The following is a 21038-nucleotide window of genomic DNA, read 5'->3' as shown; positions in this document are numbered from 1 at the left end:
TCTTATGCTATTGACATTATGATAATAGAATTATTTTTTTTAATACAGAAATAATATTACATGTATTAAAATATCCATAAAATATAAATTAGCGTATCTTTAATTGAAGTGTATTTTGTGAAATTTAATATATCACATAAAGCATATAGATATTATTTTAAAAAATTATTTTCAAGAATAATGTCTAAAACAAATATCAAATTAATATGATCTAGATACTATAAAAATAAATATCTACTTCTAACAAACAAATAAAACTTGGTAAGTGTTCTTTTAAGAATCAATTTATTATTTAAAAAAAAAAAACATTGCATCAAAATATTCATTAAATATAGATTAAAGCATATTTGATAGAAGTATATTTTGTGAAAATTAATACGTCATATTATATATGTAGATATTATTTTAAAAAATTATTTCAACAATAATATCTAAATCAAATATCAAATTAATATGATCTAAATGTAAAAATGAATATCTATTTCTAACAAACCTATGAAACATCGTAAGTATTTCTTTTATAAATCAATTTATTTTAAAAATAAAAAACTTAAACAAAATATGTAACTAATTATTTATACTGCTTACATTTTGACACCTCAATTTGTTTGCCACGTTGACCCCAATCCACATGAATCTGCTAATCTTAAAATATGTCAATTTGAACACACTGAACAAATTCACCCGAAAAAAAACCAAAAACACACAGACTACGTGGCGAGAGGAGGAAGCATGGAATCTCGACTTGGAAAAAATGAGGTAGGAGAGTGGAGGGAACAGCACGCGCACTAACCAAAACCGTAGGAAAGCAGCAGCAGCCAGAATCCGCGTGTTCAACACGCTCTACGAATGAAAACGATTTGTCCGAAACCTTGAGTGGACTGCCATCGTACCGAACATCCCTATCTTTCCAACGCGCGCTCCTTTGTAGTGTGGCCTCACGCTCCGAGCTACGACTCAATCCACTTCCAAATCGTTCCCTATAATAAATTCATGCCTTTTTTTTTTTTAATTTTTTTATATCATTTAATGTTGTTATTAATTTCAGTTGACATTGACATGTCTAATTATATGTTGTCAAGTATCAAAGAAAATGTATCACATTTAATTAATTTGAAGTCTACGTGTATTTTACAATCTTTTAATTTAATATTTCTTTTTCTTTTTTTGTTATGAAAATAACAACGATTGCAACTAACATTTTTTACATTGTTCACCAAACAAAAGAATTCTACAAACATTTACATTGAATAATTATAGCTAACAACTATTTTTAAATCATACAAACATTTCATTCTTTTTTTTTTTTAATAATAATGTACAATTTTTATCTACATAATTTATATAATATGAAGAAGTTGAGAAATTTAAAATTTAGCTAGTTGTTTTTGGAACATGCAAAACAGTCATATTATTACTACACTTTCCTTTTATCTTCATACACTTGAATACAATTGGGCATCTTTGTAACATTACTAATAATTCAATAGGAAAAAAAAAATCCTCAAAAATTGATTAATTGGCTTACTAGCAAATTCACATGTTCTTTTGGATAATAATTGCGACATCAAACCTCATGTCTCTAATATAAAAAAATAAAAATGAAAACATAGTTCATGAAAATATGCAAAGGTTGCCCCAAAAATAAATATATATATTTATATATTTAAAACATAATCAATGTCAACGATGTTATTAAATAAGAGACTACTAGTACAAGTTGATCTTATTTGTTAGGAGAAAGAATCTGTATAGCCATTCTACGTCAAATTGTGGTTCTTTAAGAGCAACGAGACAGAAATTTAAAAAGCAAGTGAAAAATTAGATGACCAAAAAGACCGATTGGGATTTTGGCCGCAGGGTTCGCCGCAGAAGCTACCAACTCTCTGTCACGGTTTAATACACAGAGAACACGTCGCGTGGGGCGGCAAAAAGTTGAAGGAAAAACCAACAGTGCCTTGTGAGAGAGACAAATAATAAATAAATTAAGAAGGAACTAAAAAAAAAAAAAAAAACGAAGGGAAAAAATTAGATTTTTAGAAGCACCAAAAAGAAAACCAGCTTTCCTCCAAAAAAGACCCAACAAAAAATTATAGCAAAGTTTTCTCCTTTTTCCCCCTCATTCCTTTAAAAACTTTTAATTTTTTTTTTTTTAACCTTTTTGGTGTTTGTTGAAACGACCAAGCCCAGGAAACCCCAACTCTTCTTTTTTATCTCTCTCTCTCTCTCTCTCTCTCTCTCTCTCTCTCACTCCCTATCTATTTTGTCTTAGATCCGTCTCTTTGTGAAAAGGGTCTCTGTGTTTTGGTAGGGAAGAGGTAGTGGGGTCCATGAAGATTTCTGGGTCGTCCTTATTTTCCCTTGCAATTGAGTACCTTAGACGATCACTTTGTTTTTTTCGTGCCCAACTTTTCTTCTCCTAACTGTGTAAAGTTTAGGGCTCTTTATTTGGCTTTTGTTGTTGTTGTTGTTGTTGTTGTTGTTGCTGCTGCTGTTGTTGTTGTTGTTGTTGCTGCTGCTGTTGTTGTTGTTGTTGTTGTTGTTCTTGCTGCTATGATGCAATCGAGTGGCTCAGAATCCGCCAGTCCGATAACTCACCGGCTTCAGTCCTTGTCAGCTGCTGATACCAGAGGCAAGCACAGGATACAGGCTGAGTTGAAACGGCTCGAGCAAGAAGCTAGATGCTTAGAGGTCAGTATGCTTATTCTTTTTCAAATCTTTTTGTCTCATTTTATATATTGGGGTCTGGAACTCTGTCAATTCTCAGAATGATACTTTTTTATTTTTTATTTTTTTTCTTTTCGGTGTCTCTGTATATGATCTTGTTTGTGTTTTTGTGGAAAATGTTTATCGCGTGCCTGCGTGAATGAGAATTGGATGATATTTTAAGAACTTGAATTTGAGATAGTTGTTTGTCATGTGTTGTCACCGGAATTTCATTGGGGTTTTAAGTTTGACATCAGATGAGGAAATTTGTTATATGGATTTAGTTATAAAATTGAATTATGAACATATTTGAATTGAAATACCGATTGTCTGGTGTATTTGTACAAATTGGCTGCAGAGTTTTTGAGCAGTTCAGAATTAACTTCATGCATATGGAAAAACATTACAGAACTATTGGAGTGATGGGGCCATATTTACTTACTTACTAAATTTTGATTCTGTTTTATGGATCAATTGGTTGATTGCTTTCCTTCTAATGATCACTAGAGAATTAGGGAAGTTCTGAGTGGAATTTAACTGGAGATTGCCTGCATCTTAATGTTACTAGCTGCGTGGCTGTTTCTGGTTTAATGTGCAGAGTTTTTGGAGGGTTTTGTCCCATTAAATGTTAGTTTTATACTTAAAAGATTCTATATAATTGAATTTGATTGGTTCGGTTTTCTCTGCTAACCATTTCTTTTCTAAAAGATCTTTTGCATATCCTGTTCTGGATTCCTGAAACATGCATTTTACTTTTGCGGCATTGTTCACTATACAAGGTGTGGAACCTTAATTTGATTAAGCAGTAAATAAATGATAAAGGAATTAGTTAAATATGTGTGCCCTGGCATCTTAGAAGAAAACTGCCGTTTCATGTGTCAGTCAATTTTTATCAATCTTACTGGGCAGTTACTGGAGTTGTCTGTGAAACTCAAAGTCGAAGCCTGCATTTAATAAATTACAGGATGGTAAGTTGTGTACTTAGAAATCTTCTAAACACCGTAAAAAACTTCTTGTCTTCATTTTAACAGGCTACCAAGTTGGTAACTTACAGAGCTATGGCAATTCTCCCTGTGAAAAAAATTATGGTAACTAGTGAATGCGGTAGGCTTCAGAAGCTATATTCTCTGGGAAAATCTGTATTTGGCTAGCGTAAATTGTTTCAATTATTTTTTGAATAGTTATCATCCTAGGAAAATGATCTTATTCTAGAAGAATTATTAGATTGGAGAGACATGAAAAAAACTGTCCAAGAAAGTTGTCTCAGATTTTTATCCAAGAAGGTTTACCGATTACGGACAAAATTTAACTGGAAGAAGTGCTATAGCTTGATAGGAAATAGAAAGAAAGTTAACAATTTCAATAAAAATGAAGATAGATGCATTTACTACAGTCATTTTGGCATGTCTGTTTTTGTCCAGTAACTTTAGTCTCTAAGACTCTGTGCTGAGTTAAATTCTCTTTATATTCTATATAGGAAGAGATCGAACAGCTTGAAAAGATGGCGAGGGCCTCGGCTGCATGCAAAGAGTAAGTGCTATTATAGCATTTGATAATGCATCTACAAACATACTTTTTTTTTTTTTCTTGTTATTTATTTATTTATTTATTTTTATTCTTAAGCAGTTCACAAACTGAATTTGTTTTCTTGTGTTACAGAATGCTGAGTTACATAGAAAATAAACCTGATCCACTACTTCCAGTGTAATTCCTCTGTTCTAACCCTACTAGTCTTTTTTTCATAAATTTAGCCAGAATTTATTTTGACATATTTTAATATTTTATCTGCTCTGATTACAGAACGAAAGATCCCATTAATCCATTATGGGATCGTTGGTTTGAAGGCCCCCAAGAGTCAAAAGGTTGCAGATGTTGGATACTATGATGTTTAGTTGCTGATTCGAAGACTTCATCGTTACTTCAGAGAGGCTTCAATTCACAGACTATTACAATTTTACATTACTGTGATTGTGCAAATTTTCATGGATTGATATGGTCCGTTGTGCAGATGACAATTTATAGCAATGCTTTCTCATTGGCAAGAGGGTGATGAAATGCGTGTGCAGAGTGACAAATTTTCAATTAAAATGATTCACTGTAATTTGCAAAGTAACAATTTTCAAATTGATAAAAGTGTTTATGAAAAGCTTTACCATGCAAAATGTAACAATTTTCAAGGAAGTTGAAATTGAAGACAATCTACAGATTTGCTAAGAAATAGCTTTCAAAGAGTTTGATGTTACACAAAAGAGGCTTATACATCACATGGTCTCCATTCCTTGAAAATACGAGGAATCCCTTTTTTCCCTTATCTCAAGTGGGTGCTTTTCCAGTAACCCGCTGAGCAATCCACCCAAGACCGTCGTACAACCCATCTCCTGTGAGGGCAGAGCAAGCTTGGATGTGCCAGTCGTGATTCTTGATGCTATGAAGAGAAAGTGCATCGGTTATCTCAGCCGGTGACATGGCATCCTTGAGGTCTTGTTTGTTGGCAAAAACTAGTACAACAGAATGTTGAAGATCCTCATGTCCCAGCAACCTGAAGAGTTCATCCTTCATTATTGAAATCCTGGCCCTATCAGTACTGTCTATAACCGCAATGACAGCATGAGTTCCACGATAATATGTTGCCCATGATGTCCTTAGCCTTTCTTGTCCACCAAGATCCCACACCTGATATGAAAATCAATGGTATGTAATCATCGTTATCTGCTTTGCATTTAACAAAAGATAAACAAGAAAAATGCTTATAAACAATAAGACATGAGGCCAATGAGACTCTCCGCATGCCCAATGCAATGATCTTCCTCCACTATATCCCACATTTAAAATACTATTTTAAGGATGAAGTCAAGACAACTGTCAGCAAGTTACTTTCATATGTTTGTTTGACGAATCTGAAATTACTGGACCAGATCAGAACTATTGGAACGTAACAAACTTCACATCTCTTTTATTTTTCAAAAGAAAAAAAAATATTTAAAAAAAGTATTATGCACACAAAAGTAAGGAATATGTTATTGATTTATTTACCCAAAAAAAAAAAAAAAAAAGGAGTGTATTATTAATTTGTAATATCAAGTTTTGATTTCCTAGTCCTAACCATAAAAAATCAGGAATAAAGTTGCAGATTTGTAAATTTTTTGGTGAATAGCAGATTTGTAAATTATAAGTTAACAATCAATATTTCAGACTATTGTTAATGAGCCACATGCATCAGCATTTACTGTTTTTTGTTTTCTGATTGTGTAAAAGTAGGAAAGTTCAAAAATGAGATTACCCTCCTTTATTATATTGTCACGATTTCTGTAAGTTAATACAAGTGAGATCATAAATATAGCTAAGGGGATTTTCAAAAAGGAATAAAGGGACAAATATAATGTATTTCCAACCTAAAAGTGAATCCCTTGATAAAGCAACATAATATTATAAACCATAACAACAGTATTGTTATGGAAGATGAGAATAAAGCCAAAGCAAACAAAAGCAACATTCTAGAGCAACTGAAGATCCTATACCTTAATCCACATCTGAAACACCTTTAAGTCCTTTAAGTCATAATCTATAACTATTCTGCTTTCTTCCATGATAGAATTTGAAAACAATACTATGGAACGTCTTGAGTTCCCATGAGAAGACAAGTAACATTATACTCCAAATAAAGTGGTGAAAGATCAAGAGGCTTTTGCAATGAAATGCCCAAAACAAGGATCAAATAAATCTAAAACTGATTTCTATGTCCCTAAACCGTTCCATAATCTAAACCTACATTCCCGATAGACACTTGTTGCTTTCAGACACCACCACTATCTAAATGAACAAGTATCCTCAAAGATCTCATCTCACAAGCACTCTCAAATGAAGTATATAACTTTCAAATTATCCAAATAATCATTGGGGACAAATTTGTCATAGGCAAAAATGACCAAATCTGGTCAGTCTATCCTAAATATCCTAATCCTTTCAAATTATCAAATGGACCATTGGAATAAATTTGTGGGACTGACCAAATGCAGGTTAGATATCCTAATCCAATTCATGGGATGTGCCATGGTCCATAGGAAAGAATCCGCCTATTTCTTTCCATCACCAGCAATATCAAGCTTGCTACTGCAGTGTAACCTGCTGCCAAGTATCTTATGGTTGCAAAGAGAACCAGAGAACAAAATATTCTATCATTTTATATAGGGGAACCAGTAAGGAGAAAGATGGTATTCTTAATTTCCTTCCAATGCTCTATCAATTCGATGGAACAATCAAAATATGTTTTAGGGAACAAAAATTCGAACTTGATCCTCTATATCACATGATTACAATTAATTCTCGACCGTTATTGACCATCACTTCCTCTTCCATCAGTAGGCCCCTCCGTCCATGGAATTTTTTTAATATAATTTTGACACAAAGATCTAAAACCACCGAGCTCAAGATCTAAACAAGTCCAATGAAACAAGCTGTAAAAAACACCAACAGCCACAAATGACACCGATGTTCAATTTAGAGAATAAAATCCGCATGTCACACCTAATAATAAGAGGTAATTTGTGAGAAGGCAAAATTCAGCTCTCAAATCTCCTCCCTAACCATTAAACACATTCTTTGATAAGCTTTACCCTAAACACACTCAAGGAAACCAGGTTTACTAGCCAAAAATACCAGATACCAGAAACCCATAAACTTATGCTTGGGAAATTAGATAACCGTCTACATATATAAGTACCATAACCAAATTTTCATGTGCAAACATAGTCAAGAAAAAAAAAAAAAAAAAAAAAACCAAAAAGGAAATTTAATTAAGCAAACAAAAGTATATTAAAAAACAAAAAAAACACAAATTTAGTACCTCAAATCGAATGTTCTTGTAGACAAGCTCTTCCACGTTGCTGCCGACGGTTGGGTGAGTAGTGACAACCTCTCCCAAATGTAATTTGTATAGGGTAGTTGTCTTCCCAGCGTTATCAAGCCCAACCACCACTATCTTATATTCTTTAGCAGGAAATAGCATAAACCAAAATTTTGATATGAAAGCACCCATCTTTCTAAACAATCCCCAAACCAAAAAATTAAAACCTAAAAAAAACAAAAATAAATTTCAGAAATTGAAAAAAAAAATTTTATTAACCCACAAATTGCAAAGTATCTAAATCCAGATTTCCATAAATAAACAAAATAAACAAATAAATAAATAAAATTTGCAGATCGAAAAAAGGAAAATTATAAAAGCAAAATGAAATATTAGAAGGACGATAATCGTACCCGAAGTGGAAGATGGAGGATGAACAAGAGGACAAGAATCGATGATCGGTGCGGTTTTCCACCGGTTTGGGAAAAAAAACAGAGAATTTCAGACCCAGAAAGAAAACCCTAAGTCTGGTCGCGAAATTATTTAATCAAAGAAAAAAAAAATTAAAAATTAAAAATATTTTTGGTTGGAGAAGAAAGTAACCGATCTGTGCGTAATATGAGAATTGAAAAATGGGATATAAAAGATATGAAATTTTCTTTGCTTCCGTAGAGCAGAGAGAAAAGAGAAAGAAGCTGGATTGCACAGCTTCTTTGCTGGGTCCCACCATACATGCTTACGTGTATTTATGGTCGCTGACTCACCCACTTTGTGTAATTACGTGTATATGCACCCGCTTTTTGACTCTGTGAAGAGGCTATGCACCTGGTCCATATCCATACCCACACTCAAACCTGAACCCAACAAATTAGCCCAACACAAAGCCCAATTTCTTGTTTTGTATTAATATACAATCAAAATAACAAGTATACTTTTTTATAACCCCTTTAGAAAAATATTAGTTTCAATAATAGAACTAAATTAACTTTTTAATTATATTTTTAATTTTAATGAACTCCTAATTTCTTAAATATATTTTTCTTTAACTCGGCAAGTAATATAAAGTACATACTATATAATTCACCCAAAAAAATAAAAAGAAAAAAATAGAGTACATTGTATATACCATTATATTTTGGAGATTCTAGTCCAGCAAGCATATACTCCAAATTGACCAAAAACAGTAACCAAACGGGGTTAAAAAAAAGGGAAAAATAGAAAGTTTGGTACATTTGGCAGCTAAACCATCACAGCCAAGACTAAATACAAACACACATCTAATCCATCCACGTGTCAAATAATTAGCAAATCTGGCAACTCAAAAAAAGAAAGAAAAAACGAGATTTTAGAGCAACAATCCTACGCAGACAGAACCACAACTCATCCTCTTTTACTATCACAGCTCTTACCCAATCAAAACAATCCACATAAGCCAAGACCGATTTCACTTTAAAAACCATTTCGATCCTTGTTAGCCGTTAGATGTCGTTTCTCGTCCCCACCGTCACCACGGCGACATCTTCGAAGTTTTTGGAACAAGCAAAAGATCGAACACTTGGCCGCCATTGATCTCTCCGCCTTCACTCTCTCACTCCCTCATAAAAAAGCTTCAAACTTTCCATCAACCTTTTTTCTCCGACTGTACCATTTTTCGGAAAAGTACGATGTCGCAGTCTGTGAACCTCTTCACCCCCTCTTCTTCTTCTTCCTCTTGCCGTTCGAACAACAGTCTCGCAATTCCCAAACATTTCCAGACCTCGTTTCTCAAACCATCCTCGATTCCAGTCGGTTACCGCCGTTTCCCGGTCGCCTCATTCCCAAATCTCACCGTGAAGGCTCTGTCTTCGGATCTCGACCCGGTTTTGGTGTCCGAGAATGGAACCGGAGGTGGGGTCGGAGGGGGAGTATTATCCCATGCTTCGCCGGAGTATACTTCGGCGGCTGTACCCGATTTGAGCTCGATTGAGGTCGATACGGTGACTGAGGCTGAGCTTAAGGAAAATGGTTTCAGGAGTACAAGGAGGACGAAGCTTGTGTGCACCATCGGACCCGCAACTTCTGGGTTCGAGCAGCTTGAGGCTCTGGCGGTCGGAGGTATGAATGTGGCGAGGATTAATATGTGTCACGGAACGCGGGAGTGGCATCGGACGGTGATTGACCGGGTGAGGAAGCTGAATGAAGAGAAGGGTTATGCTGTGGCTATTATGATGGACACTGAAGGGAGTGAAATTCATATGGGTGATTTTGGAGGGGCTTCTTCTGCCAAAGCTGAGGTGAAAAAAAAAAAAAATTACTAAATTTTGAGTCTTTTTTTAGTGTTTGATTTGAATTGTTGTTGTTTCGTTGAATTCTTTCATGGGTCTAAAATGAAGTTTGTTTTGAATGATTTATCATTTAAAAAAAAAAAAAAATCCCTTCATTATTATGATAAGCTATTCACAGTTTTCATCTGAAGGGCATGTTTTTCTTAATGGTTCCCAATTAGAACAGGGTGTTGTGATTCGGTCTACAGGTTGCAATGTCTTGGTGATTGTAGATATCAAATTTTTAGGTCTTAGCAGAATTGCTTTTGCATTTGGGATATTGGCCATGTTCTTGCATTGTCTTTTGATTTTGATTTTGATTTCTTTGGGACCACCCTAAAACGTAATCTGTGTCTGTTATGGTCATAAGAGTTAAAGACCAATTCCATGATTAGACCAATTCCATGAGTAACCAAAACTGCGTGAGTAGATATAGGTGCCTGTCCGGATGAAATGAGTTGGAAAACTGTGGAGGCACACCTTGGTTTTTGAAGTAGATGTACGAGTATTCTTTGTCAAATATACTAAACTGAATCAGTTCTTCATCTTAGATGTAAGTTTAAATTGGAAATTTAAGCTATGAATCTGATCATTCATAAACAATAGTAGAGATTAGTTATCTGTCAATGATACCAAAAAGGAGGACTGGCGGCAACATTCTAGAGTTCTATGACTTTGATAAACACTGTAGGATGTTAATTGTTTTGCAAGTGGGTGAAAACAGTTATTTTCCATTGTCATCTTAACAATTTATCTATGGTTAAAGCTTTTATCTTTGTTACATAGTTTGATGACATTGATAGTAGACCAGTAATTAAATGACTTCAGTTGTTAACCAGCCAATTTCAACATCTTACCACTGTCTTAATATAGGATCTCCTAAACCTAACGTGCTACATCGGTGTCATCAGTCATAGGTAGCATTCAATTGGCACTTCTCAAGAAATTACATATTTTTGTAGTGCAATGCATACCTTGTTTTATTTTAACAAGATCCTAGGTTTCCATTGTGACCATATTGTGATTGTTTAATTTTTTACGTGCAGGATGGTGAGATTTGGACTTTCAGTGTTAGAGCTTTTGATTCAACTCTTCCAGAACATACCATCAATGTGAACTATGAAGGCTTTGCTGAAGGTTACTATGTTTAAATTATATTTTTTTCTTCAGTAACATGTTTTGTTTTTATTGTAATCAAGTTCATGATTTTGTTTGTCAGTGCATTGATAAATACAGAGAAGTTATTCAATCAATAGTAATATAAGACCCAATGTGATGCAGATGTTAAAGTGGGGGATGAACTCCTTGTGGATGGTGGGATGGTGAGGTTTGAAGTGATTGAGAAGATTGGTCCAGATGTTAAATGCCGATGTACTGATCCTGGACTATTGCTGCCTCGGGCTAATTTGACTTTCTGGAGGGATGGAAGTCTGGTACGGGAACGCAATGCCATGCTCCCCACAATTTCTTCCAAGGTCAGTGCATCATTTTTTAGAATTTGATGATTAGCATGCTGAATTGCTTGTTTATTTCGGAGAAGCTTAATGGTGGACTTGTATCTTTTTTTCTCACACTCAAACCTTTTATTTATTTAGGACTGGTTGGACATCGATTTTGGGATTGCAGAGGGTGTGGATTTTATTGCCATATCTTTTGTCAAGTCTGCTGAAGTGATTACTCATCTTAAAAGCTACATTGCTGCAAGATCTCGTGATAGGTAAGCACTATGATATGTATTACAGCCTCATCTACTTCTATTGTGCCATTTCTCCCTTTTCTTCCTACAAGCCCACCCTTGTTTGACATATTACGCTTGTTTATTTTTGTTGTCATGTTATTGACGGCTTCTATATGCATTTTATATGCTTGCATTTTGTTTAATTTCTTTTAATATGTTACTATCATTTTAACTATTTAATTTGAGATCTATCATACTATGCCATTTGTACTGAAGCCACTATGGTTAATACCATTGCTTTGGCTTATTTCCATGCATATTTGTGTTTGTTGTCTTAATGAATTTATGAGATAAGGCTAAGTAGACTATTTTTCTTTTACAGTGATATTTCTGTCATTGCAAAGATTGAGAGTATTGACTCATTGAAGAACTTGGAAGAGATCATTCGGGCATCAGATGGAGCAATGGTAGCAAGAGGAGATTTGGGTGCACAGATACCACTGGAACAGGTCCCATCAGCCCAGCAAAAGATCGTGCAAGTTTGCAGGCAGCTAAATAAGCCAGTTATTGTTGCCTCTCAACTTCTTGAATCTATGATTGAATACCCTACACCCACTAGAGCTGAAGTGGCTGATGTTTCTGAAGCGGTTAGGCAGAGAGCAGATGCTTTGATGCTCTCTGGTGAGTCAGCTATGGGCCAGTATCCAGAGAAAGCATTGGCTGTTCTCAGAAGTGTTAGCCTGAGAATTGAGAGGTGGTGGAGGGAAGAGAAACGCTATGAAGCAATGGAACTTCCAGAAGTTGATTCTTCATTTGCAGACAGTATTTCGGAGGAGATTTGCATCTCAGCTGCCAAGATGGGTAAGGATTCTCTGATTGATATCTGTCAATGATTTTGCTAGGCACAGCACTAGAGCTATAAGTTACTTACCAATGGTGTTATATATTCAATTTGTAGCCATTCTACTCCTAGAGCGTCAAAGTGAAAAACTTGTTTTGTCTACACCTTTGTATGATACGTGGAGTTGGAGGGAAAAAAAAAGTATTATTAGATCTTTATTTTTGTTGTTTCTCATCTTTGTTTGGATTCTGTTTTTGGCAGCTAATAACTTAGAGGTGGATGCACTTTTTGTCTACACGAAGACTGGACACATGGCGTCTCTACTGTCACGATGCCGACCTGACTGCCCAATCTTTGCTTTTACCAGTACAACATCTGTACGGAGACGTCTGAACCTACAATGGGGTCTGATACCCTTCCGTTTGAGCTTCTCCGATGATATGGAAAGCGACCTCAACAAAACCTTCTCGTTGCTCAAGGCTAGAAATTTGATAAAATCAGGTGACCTTGTTATTGCTGTCTCAGACATGTTGCAGTCCATCCAAGTTATGAATGTTCCTTAAGAAAATAATAGCAATCAAATAGCTATATCAGTTTCTGCTGGTTCAACAATATGGTTGGTGGTGGAAAGAGACTCAAGAGTAATCATGATGTCAATCAAGTTTCCGTCCCTTGCCAATCTGAACCCCTGCTTAAATTATGTTGTTCATATCGACGGTAGAGTTTGATGAGTTTATGCCACTTGGGTTTCTGGCTCACATTCATATCCTCTAATTTTACTTTGCTAAGGTTGAGAAAAGGAACCCCTTTTTAAGGTAAGAGATGTATTTCTTTCTTTTGGTTTGTTTGTTTTACTCTTTATGTATTGTTGTAATCTGATTCAAACTTAAAAGTATCCTTTTTGAGAATAAATGGTTTGGAAATTTGATTAAAGCAAAAACCGTAAGTGATTCCATTTTGTTATTAGCCCCGTATTTGAGAGGAGTGGAAAAATGCAATGATGGCCAAAGAAATATACAATCATTAGAAAAACCAAAAAAATAAATAATAATAATAATAACAAAAAGGCGAAGAAGAAATACATGCATCCAGTGTTATTCAATGAACCTTTGATCATTGAATAAACCTTCAATGAACCTTGATGGCCATAAACCTTCAATGAACTGTCTTTTCTGTGATTCGTTTGGGCCCATTTTCTTTTCTCTGACAAGGGTGATTATATTTGCATTGGGATCTATTATCTATAACACCTTTGATCCATCTCTATAAGGATCTTCACAGGCCCTCAGTTGGGAAAGATCTATTTGATCAATTATGACCAAAAAAAATATTGATAAAAGAATTATATATTTTAAATTTTTTCCATAAATTATCATGAACGAAACTGAAATGACAAAGGGTTTGAGGTTTTGGATTAAATCAACATGTTTTTGTCCCATTGCGATCTAGCATGGGCTTTCACTGTCCATGAAGGCCACCAGGCCACTCCCTACTGTGATCATCTTCAATTTTTTGTTTAGCTTTCTTTTGTTTCTTTCTTTTCTGCGTAAAGTGTATATATATATATATATATATATATAATTGAGGGGAGAACGAAAACCAATTGTAATTTTCTTCTAAAATAAATAAAGAAAGGAAGAAAGAAAACCAATTGGAATTAGTCAACATGGTAAAACAAGAATGGGAGTGGTAGAACAGGAATTACCCACTTCATTATCCCTCTTTTAAAGTAGGTGTTTCACTTGGTATATTGCACATATTGACTAATGTTTTTGATTATTCTAACCCTTTAGTGGGGCTTTGTTTCATTCCAAAAGTAAAATATCTGTTTTAATTTATGAACTAAACCCAAAACTATACATTATTATTGGCAAAGTTGCAATAACACCTATTTGTTTCGCAGAAATACGTTTGTATTTTTTGAAATTACAGGAATACTCTCACATTTGATTTCTTTTATCCTTTTTGTACATATTATTTGAATTTTCACTTGTAAATTATCACATTTTTATTTAAATACAATAAAATACATCTGAATGAATACTTTCATACACTTAATTTATATGTGAATATTTCAATAAAATCATGTCTTTAAAAAAAAAAAAAAAGTGACATAGTAGCAAAAATGAAATATGAGGAAGTGTGTTTATGTAATTTTAAAAACTTAAAAAAAAAATGAAAATACAAATCAACAAACAAACAGGAGAGTGTTAAACAGTAATGTTCCCCTAAAATATATTTAAAAATTTTTATTTTATTTTATTATTATTATTTTTGTCTTTTTTTCTTATCTCTATCTTTTAGTTGGCTCATTCTCCACCTCAACTTAGAAAATAGAAACAATGTAATAAAGATGGTTATCTAGTAGCTTTTAGAAACCTCCCAAGTCCAACTCCATTGAAAAACATGAATTTGAAATGTGCTTGACTAGTTGCTGTAGCTTGTCCTGAAGCTGCTCAACCAACCACCCATTATATAAAAAAACACATTAACTCCAATAAGTAAATAAAAATAAAAAACAGGAAACATGGGTTATTTTGGCATCATATGTTAAAAAAGAGTGTAAATGTGCAGTGTTAATGTTGCAGGTCTTGGCTCCACCATACCACTACAATATTGACGTTTTATGAGGAACTTCTTTATTTTTTTTATTTGGTCTTTTATTATGGGGAATTTTCTAACCTTTTTCCACGTACATTTTTGAGATATTATATGGAGAAAATCTTTATTTATTGTTCTTTTCTTATTAGCATCTTTAGGTTTTTTTCAAGATGCTGGCTATCTAGATATTAATTTATTTACCATGGAATATAATTCTTATATATCATTTTTATTTTTAGAAAAAATAAATAGATAAAAAAGACAGACAGACAAGTTAAGGAGCCTGGACATATATTTGAAAAACTAGAATAACCAAACAAATTTATCTCTCACATCTTTATTTAACTTTTAAAAGCTTGCAGAAACTTCTGAAAAATGAAGCATTCAAGCAATTGAAATTGAAAACATGGCGGTGACTCTTAGTACACCATGTCTGATTTTTACTGTCCTAGCTGGACACACCACAATGTACCATCACTTTGACAATTATGGAGGCTGTGTTAATTGATGTAATTATCATTACATTTGAGATTAAGTGAGGTTTCACTAGATTTTCTTAATTCATTTGATTTGAAAGTGATGTTAATATATATAATCATTTATTATGAGGAAGAATATTTCATTAAATTCCTAACATATATTATCTTTTTTCAATAATTTTTTAAATTATATTCTCAATCTAATTAAATAAATTTTAAAAAATGAAACAGCTGTTATAATCATCTTTTATATATAATATTAAACTGATAATATATGTAAATGCTATAAAACCAGGTCAAAATGTGCATTCAAACACATGTATAGAAAATGGGCTTGTTTTTCTAAGACTAGGCCACTGGGGTTAAATCAATTGACGATGTGCCTTAAAAAATACTCAGCAAGTAAAAAAATAACAACACTAATAATTCTGACATATACTAAAAGATTAAAAACATATGCATTTGTAAGCATTGAAATATAGGTTGAAAAACACAAGGTGTAGGAGGGCAGGCCACTATTTGGGACTATATTTTTCAGCAAAAAAACAGAGACAGAATAATACCTGATGGGAAGTTGGATTGGTTAGAAATAGGCTCATGGCTAATCAGTTTTAAGCTGCCTCCAGCTTTTTCCATGGTGAAAGCCAGTGGGTTGCCTCAAAACTATGAGCTCCCTTTCCATAATTTACTTAGTGGGTCCACCTTTTTTATGCCCAATTGCCAAATATAATTTCAAAAAAGGTTTTGGAGGTGACCTTGAAAGCCCATATAACACCTGCTTCACTGGCAATTATTTTGGTGACTTTGATAGGATAACCCCTTGAACCATCAAATTTAGCTTCAATCTCAATGTTTTTTCTTTTTTTTTTTTTTTTTTTGGGGTGGGGTGTGGTGTGTTTAATTTTTTTTAAAAAAAAAAAAAAATTGGGTTTTAATCAATGGTGAAATGGGGTTTTATATATTTTATTAGATGATTTATTGATCGTTGGATCACCGAATGTATGATAATTATATAATGTGGAATATATGTGGTGGAGTTGATACTTGATGAGATTTTAGTGTCATCATTCATGGGTCCCAGTTCATGTATACCCCACATGTGGCTACTGAAACATCATTGTGGACTTCTTCAACCCCCATTATGTTTATACATCATCATGAAAAACTGTTAATTATGCAATTATTTTATAATAGTGACCTAATCTTTTTGTATATATAAATAAGATCTTATAATAACAATTTATTGTTTGGTTTTCTCCAAAAAAGAAATAATAATAATAATAATAAATTACCTTAAAACAAGAATCCAACCCCAATAATCCCAAACAGATGAGTTCCAGTGTTTTGGAGGGACAAAGACAAGGCCATCATTTCATATATATCTTTTCTTATCAGGTACCTTTATGTCCTCATCAGTCATCATCTATCTTTTTTTTTTTAAATAAATAAATAAATATAAATATAAATAAAAAAATAATTGTTTGAGACACCAACTTCGTGGTTACTGATCAAAACAAACAGGTGTATGGTTCTTTATTTGTTAGATCCACATTTGAAACGGTACAACCTCCTCATCAAAGCCCTTTACTTGTTGACAAATATCTATTCTACTCTTAGTTTCTAGATCAAAACAGTCAATAATGACTTGGTTTATAATTGGCAATTCATATTAACAAAGATGGTATCTGGTCCACTGAATAAATTTTCTTTGCTTAAAATACCCATTAATTGATTTAATTTTACAAGGCACACCAACTATAAATTGTATAAGGATTAGAATATATTATCTCAATCCAGCCCTTATCAATGTGCCTAGGGAATATGGGCATTAACAAGGCTAAGGAAAGCATACCATATGTCTGTAATGTAGAATTATGAAGTATAGAAGATAATGACTATGTTTATATAAGAAAACAAGGTTTTTGGTAGGCCAACAGTTGGGGGTCTTCTGGGGGAAAATGGAGCAATAAAGGACAATAAAATAGTATGAAATCTTGGCCTCTATTTTGGTTTAAGTGGTTATTTAGTAGATGACCCTTTTTAAATAGGTTAGCTTGTTTTTTATAGGCTGGTCACAAAATTTAGATACAATGACATCCTCTTCAACCCAATAAACATTTACTAAATTTTTACAAGATAAGAGTTCTTTTCCCAAAAAAAAACAAAAAAAGGGAAAATTTAGAAGAGTTGGAGTTGGAGATTGTATTAGAGATTGTGGGTTTGGTTGAAATAAGGTAATTTTTACATTGAAATCAACTTTTAGTGGCTAAACAAAAATTTCTATATCATTCTTTTTATATTCAAATTCATATAATCAACTGAGTTTGTAATCTTTTTTGTCAATCTGGGGAATTTCGATCATAACAAAACTGGCATATGTTTTTCATTTCGTATAAAAATGTTTTTTAATGGGTTATATACAAAACATGTCTATTTTTCATATGATATAAACAATGGTTCGGAAAAAAACAAAAGGTAAAAAAATTAAGAAATGTAAGTCTAGCTCAGATATTTTTCTCGACAAAGCACGAGTAAAATCTGCAAATTAATCTGTGGCCGTGGTACAAGAGCCATTCATACTCATAAAATAAAAACAAAACAAAAACAAAAAAACAAAAAAAAAAAGAAACGAAAAAAGAGCCACTCATTCATGAACAAAATCAATTATATATTTTTCAAAACCTAAGCTTCACCAAGAAATGAAATCCTTCTCATTTAAGATTCTTTAATGTTCCATTTGTAACCTAGCTTGAATATTGTCAACTTAGAACTTTCTTTCATTCTTAGACTTTTTTTTTTTTCTTTTTTTAATTTCTGGCTTACGTAAAAGGCAATGAAACTAATCAATAATCCAAAAGAGAATTCTTAGCCTTTAAATAAAAAAATAAAAAAAAATTAAAAAAAAAGGAAGAAGAAAATCTAATAGAGCATTCTTGCGTGCCATCATCCTAGGGAGCCTTCTAAGAGATAAAAGAATTGGCAAATCCAAAAATAAAAATACCAGGTTTTTTGTTTAATCCCAAAATTGCTAATCTGATAAGATGCAAAGTATTAGTACTGGCAGTGCCATTATTGTAGGGTCTGCAAAAGGAATTGACCTCTCAGCTAACAGGAAAAATATATCAACACAAAATAATAATAATAATAAAAATGAGAGGCCCGCACACATCAACACTCATTCATAAACCTCCTTGCTTCAACTGCAACGGCTTCAATGGAAAATGACACTCATCTACTTTAGTTCTTCATGCCCCCACTCTTTAATCTCTTTATTTGGCAAATTCCTTATCTGCCAGAAACAAAGCCAGTTTTATTCAGAATCAAAAACTTCTTTTTCTCCACTTTAGGACCATTTCATTACCTCTGAGATAACTTGAATTAGTTAAACCAATATTGGCATTAAACAGGGGAAAAGAAAAAAAAAAATGATCCTTTTAACTAGTGAACCTTAGGCTGATTCGGATTGGTTTTTTACTGATTTTTGTCTTTTTTTTTATATTTTTTTTACACTATAATTCAGAAACAAATTCTAGTAGCAAATGGGTTCCAAATTTCCTTGGTTTATGAGATATTGTACCTTCATTTTTGCTCTGATCATGGACCTTAATTTTTATCGTTTTGTTAGGTTGTGATAAAATGCAACTTCAAATTGGTGGATAATATATATATATATATATATTTGTATATATCAGAATTTACATTACTTTAAGAACGAAGGAATTTATTTGTCTTCAAGCCCATTTTGGATAAACCCCTTTAAAAAAATAAAAAAATAAAAAAAAGTACAGATTCACCAAGCAGGGGCCCTAAAAAACTGTCCTAGATGACCATTCGAAAACAAACTTGTGAGTGAAATATCAGACCCAGCAGGCTTAGGAAAAGAAAAGTCATGGTACTTTGGTGGGTTTCTAGGGAATAATGGTTCTTTTTTTTTTTTTTTTTTTCTTTTTTTGAAAGTACACAATATGTGTGTGTGTGTGTGTGTGTGTGTGTGTGAGATTAAGGATTACCCCCTCTCTCTGTGTGTGTGTGTGTGTGTGTGTGTGTGTGTGTGTGAGAGAGAGAGATTAAGGATTACCCCTTCAAGGGTAACCAAAATGATCCTTTGAAATTCTGATGGTAGGACCTCTTAATGCATTTTTCTTAAAAGTATATATCCCAACAAAGAAATTCTTAAAATCTGTCACTTTTTTCCTCAATTTACAGAAAGTAATTTATGTGTAATTTTAAAGTATTTGAGACTCCAAAAGCTAATACCAAACCCATGTTCCCAAAGCTTTAAAGAAGACAATGATAAGTCTTTAAAAATAAATAAATAAATAGAAAAGGAAAATTCAATAATTTCTTTAGACATCATAAAAAGAAGATCAATAAAGTGGCATCAATTGTCCTTGCCTCATTAAAGTTGTGACATGGAAAGAAATTAAAACCAATAGATTAGTGATTGAGGACTATGATTAATCACCCAAAAAAAAATCTAGAGGATTATGATTTTATTTCACTAATTTTTAAGCTTTAGCTTTTCATCATAATCTTAAAGCATTTAAAAGAGAAAAAGGCAAAAGCAGTATTTGACAATCCAAATATTAAACTACAGTTTAAGTATTTAATTAAGAGACTCCCCTGTTGAGATGTTTTAAAGAAAGTAGATATTGTGGTTGGTTTTCCTTTTTTTTTTTTTTTTTTTTTTTTTTTGAAAACAACAACAACAAAAAAAAAAAACTTTGGTAATGGGGTTACTTGCACAACAATATAGGTATTTGTTTCACTATAGATTTACAGCTTTCATAAGTATATATACCCATGAAAATGACAGTTTTTTTTTTTTTTTTTTTTTTTTGTTATGCAAAATTCAATACCAAAGCATAAAATACATACATAAGTACATATCTATAGTCATACCTATACGGCTATACAAGATATAATATATATATATATATATGTAGATATATAAATATATATTTTGATTGTATTTTTGTTTTCTTCTTTTCACAAAGATGTTTGAGAATATGACGAAACTTCAGCAACATCCCAACACGCATGCAAAAATTAAGTGGCTCCAAAGTACTTAGATTTGCATTTTCCCAAGCATAAGTTCTCTTCTCTGCACCCTGATTCTGCAACTCCAAGAATGAAGAATCATTTTCAATGCATAGATCCAATATTTCCCAAGTCCAAAAAATTCCACCCAACCAAACACTATTTTCACAAATATAATGCTACCATAAACATTTACCCCCCCCAAAAAAAAAAAAAAAAAAAGCTACTATAAACCGTGCAATAGATTTTTAGTTTTGTTCATTTATTTATTTATGCATCCCCCATTTTCAATTTGTCATACAAATTTCCATATTTCCCCTGAAAAAAAGAAGAAAGAAGGGGGATAGAGAAAGGACAAAAAGGGTTAATGGAATTCATTGCAGAGATATTAAAACCAACAGTCTTCAAGGTGAAAAATGCAGGTCCTCCTTTATGGGTTTGTCATTGATTCATTTGAGCTTTGCCCCTTTTTGTACGAATAGGATGACTCTTCCTACCTTAAGCCTAATGTAGTCCAAATTGTACACAAAATTATAACTTTCTTGTG

At 33.0% G+C, this 21038-nt stretch overlaps 3 protein-coding genes across 4 annotated transcripts; 2 read left to right on the top strand and 1 right to left on the bottom strand.

The window, feature by feature from the left end:
* The first annotated feature begins 2023 nt into the window (after positions 1-2023).
* LOC107413167 (guanine nucleotide-binding protein subunit gamma 2) lies at positions 2024-4761 on the top strand. The gene is made up of 4 exons (XM_016021046.4): positions 2024-2691; positions 4184-4236; positions 4366-4410; positions 4507-4761. The coding sequence occupies exons 1-4, from the start codon at positions 2554-2556 to the stop codon at positions 4589-4591; spliced, it is 321 nt and encodes a 106-aa protein (XP_015876532.1). The 5' UTR covers positions 2024-2553; the 3' UTR covers positions 4592-4761.
* Positions 4762-4830: 69 nt separating this feature from the next.
* Positions 4831-8219, bottom strand: LOC107413166 (uncharacterized). Of its 2 annotated transcripts, none has more exons than XM_025071822.3 (3): positions 7963-8219; positions 7550-7745; positions 4831-5379 (listed from the first exon to the last, which is right to left on the bottom strand). In XM_025071822.3, the coding sequence occupies exons 2-3, from the start codon at positions 7739-7741 to the stop codon at positions 5020-5022; spliced, it is 552 nt and encodes a 183-aa protein (XP_024927590.1). In that variant the 5' UTR covers positions 7742-7745; positions 7963-8219; the 3' UTR covers positions 4831-5019. The 2 variants fall into 2 exon arrangements, with proteins under 2 accessions (XP_024927590.1, XP_015876531.1); XM_016021045.4 differs by having other exon boundaries at positions 7550-7776; positions 7963-8216.
* An 816-nt stretch (positions 8220-9035) lies between these two features.
* Positions 9036-13311, top strand: LOC107413172 (pyruvate kinase isozyme A, chloroplastic). Its single transcript, XM_016021050.4, has 6 exons — positions 9036-9822; positions 10899-10989; positions 11134-11327; positions 11448-11569; positions 11913-12391; positions 12633-13311. The coding sequence occupies exons 1-6, from the start codon at positions 9214-9216 to the stop codon at positions 12932-12934; spliced, it is 1797 nt and encodes a 598-aa protein (XP_015876536.2). The 5' UTR covers positions 9036-9213; the 3' UTR covers positions 12935-13311.
* The last annotated feature ends 7727 nt before the right edge of the window (positions 13312-21038 follow it).

The sequence above is a fragment of the Ziziphus jujuba genome, chromosome 3 (genome assembly GCF_031755915.1).
Source record: "Ziziphus jujuba cultivar Dongzao chromosome 3, ASM3175591v1".
Lineage (NCBI taxonomy): Eukaryota > Viridiplantae > Streptophyta > Magnoliopsida > Rosales > Rhamnaceae > Ziziphus > Ziziphus jujuba.
The sequence above is the reverse complement of the archived record's forward strand: the minus strand, read 5'-3'. Positions and strand labels throughout refer to the sequence as shown.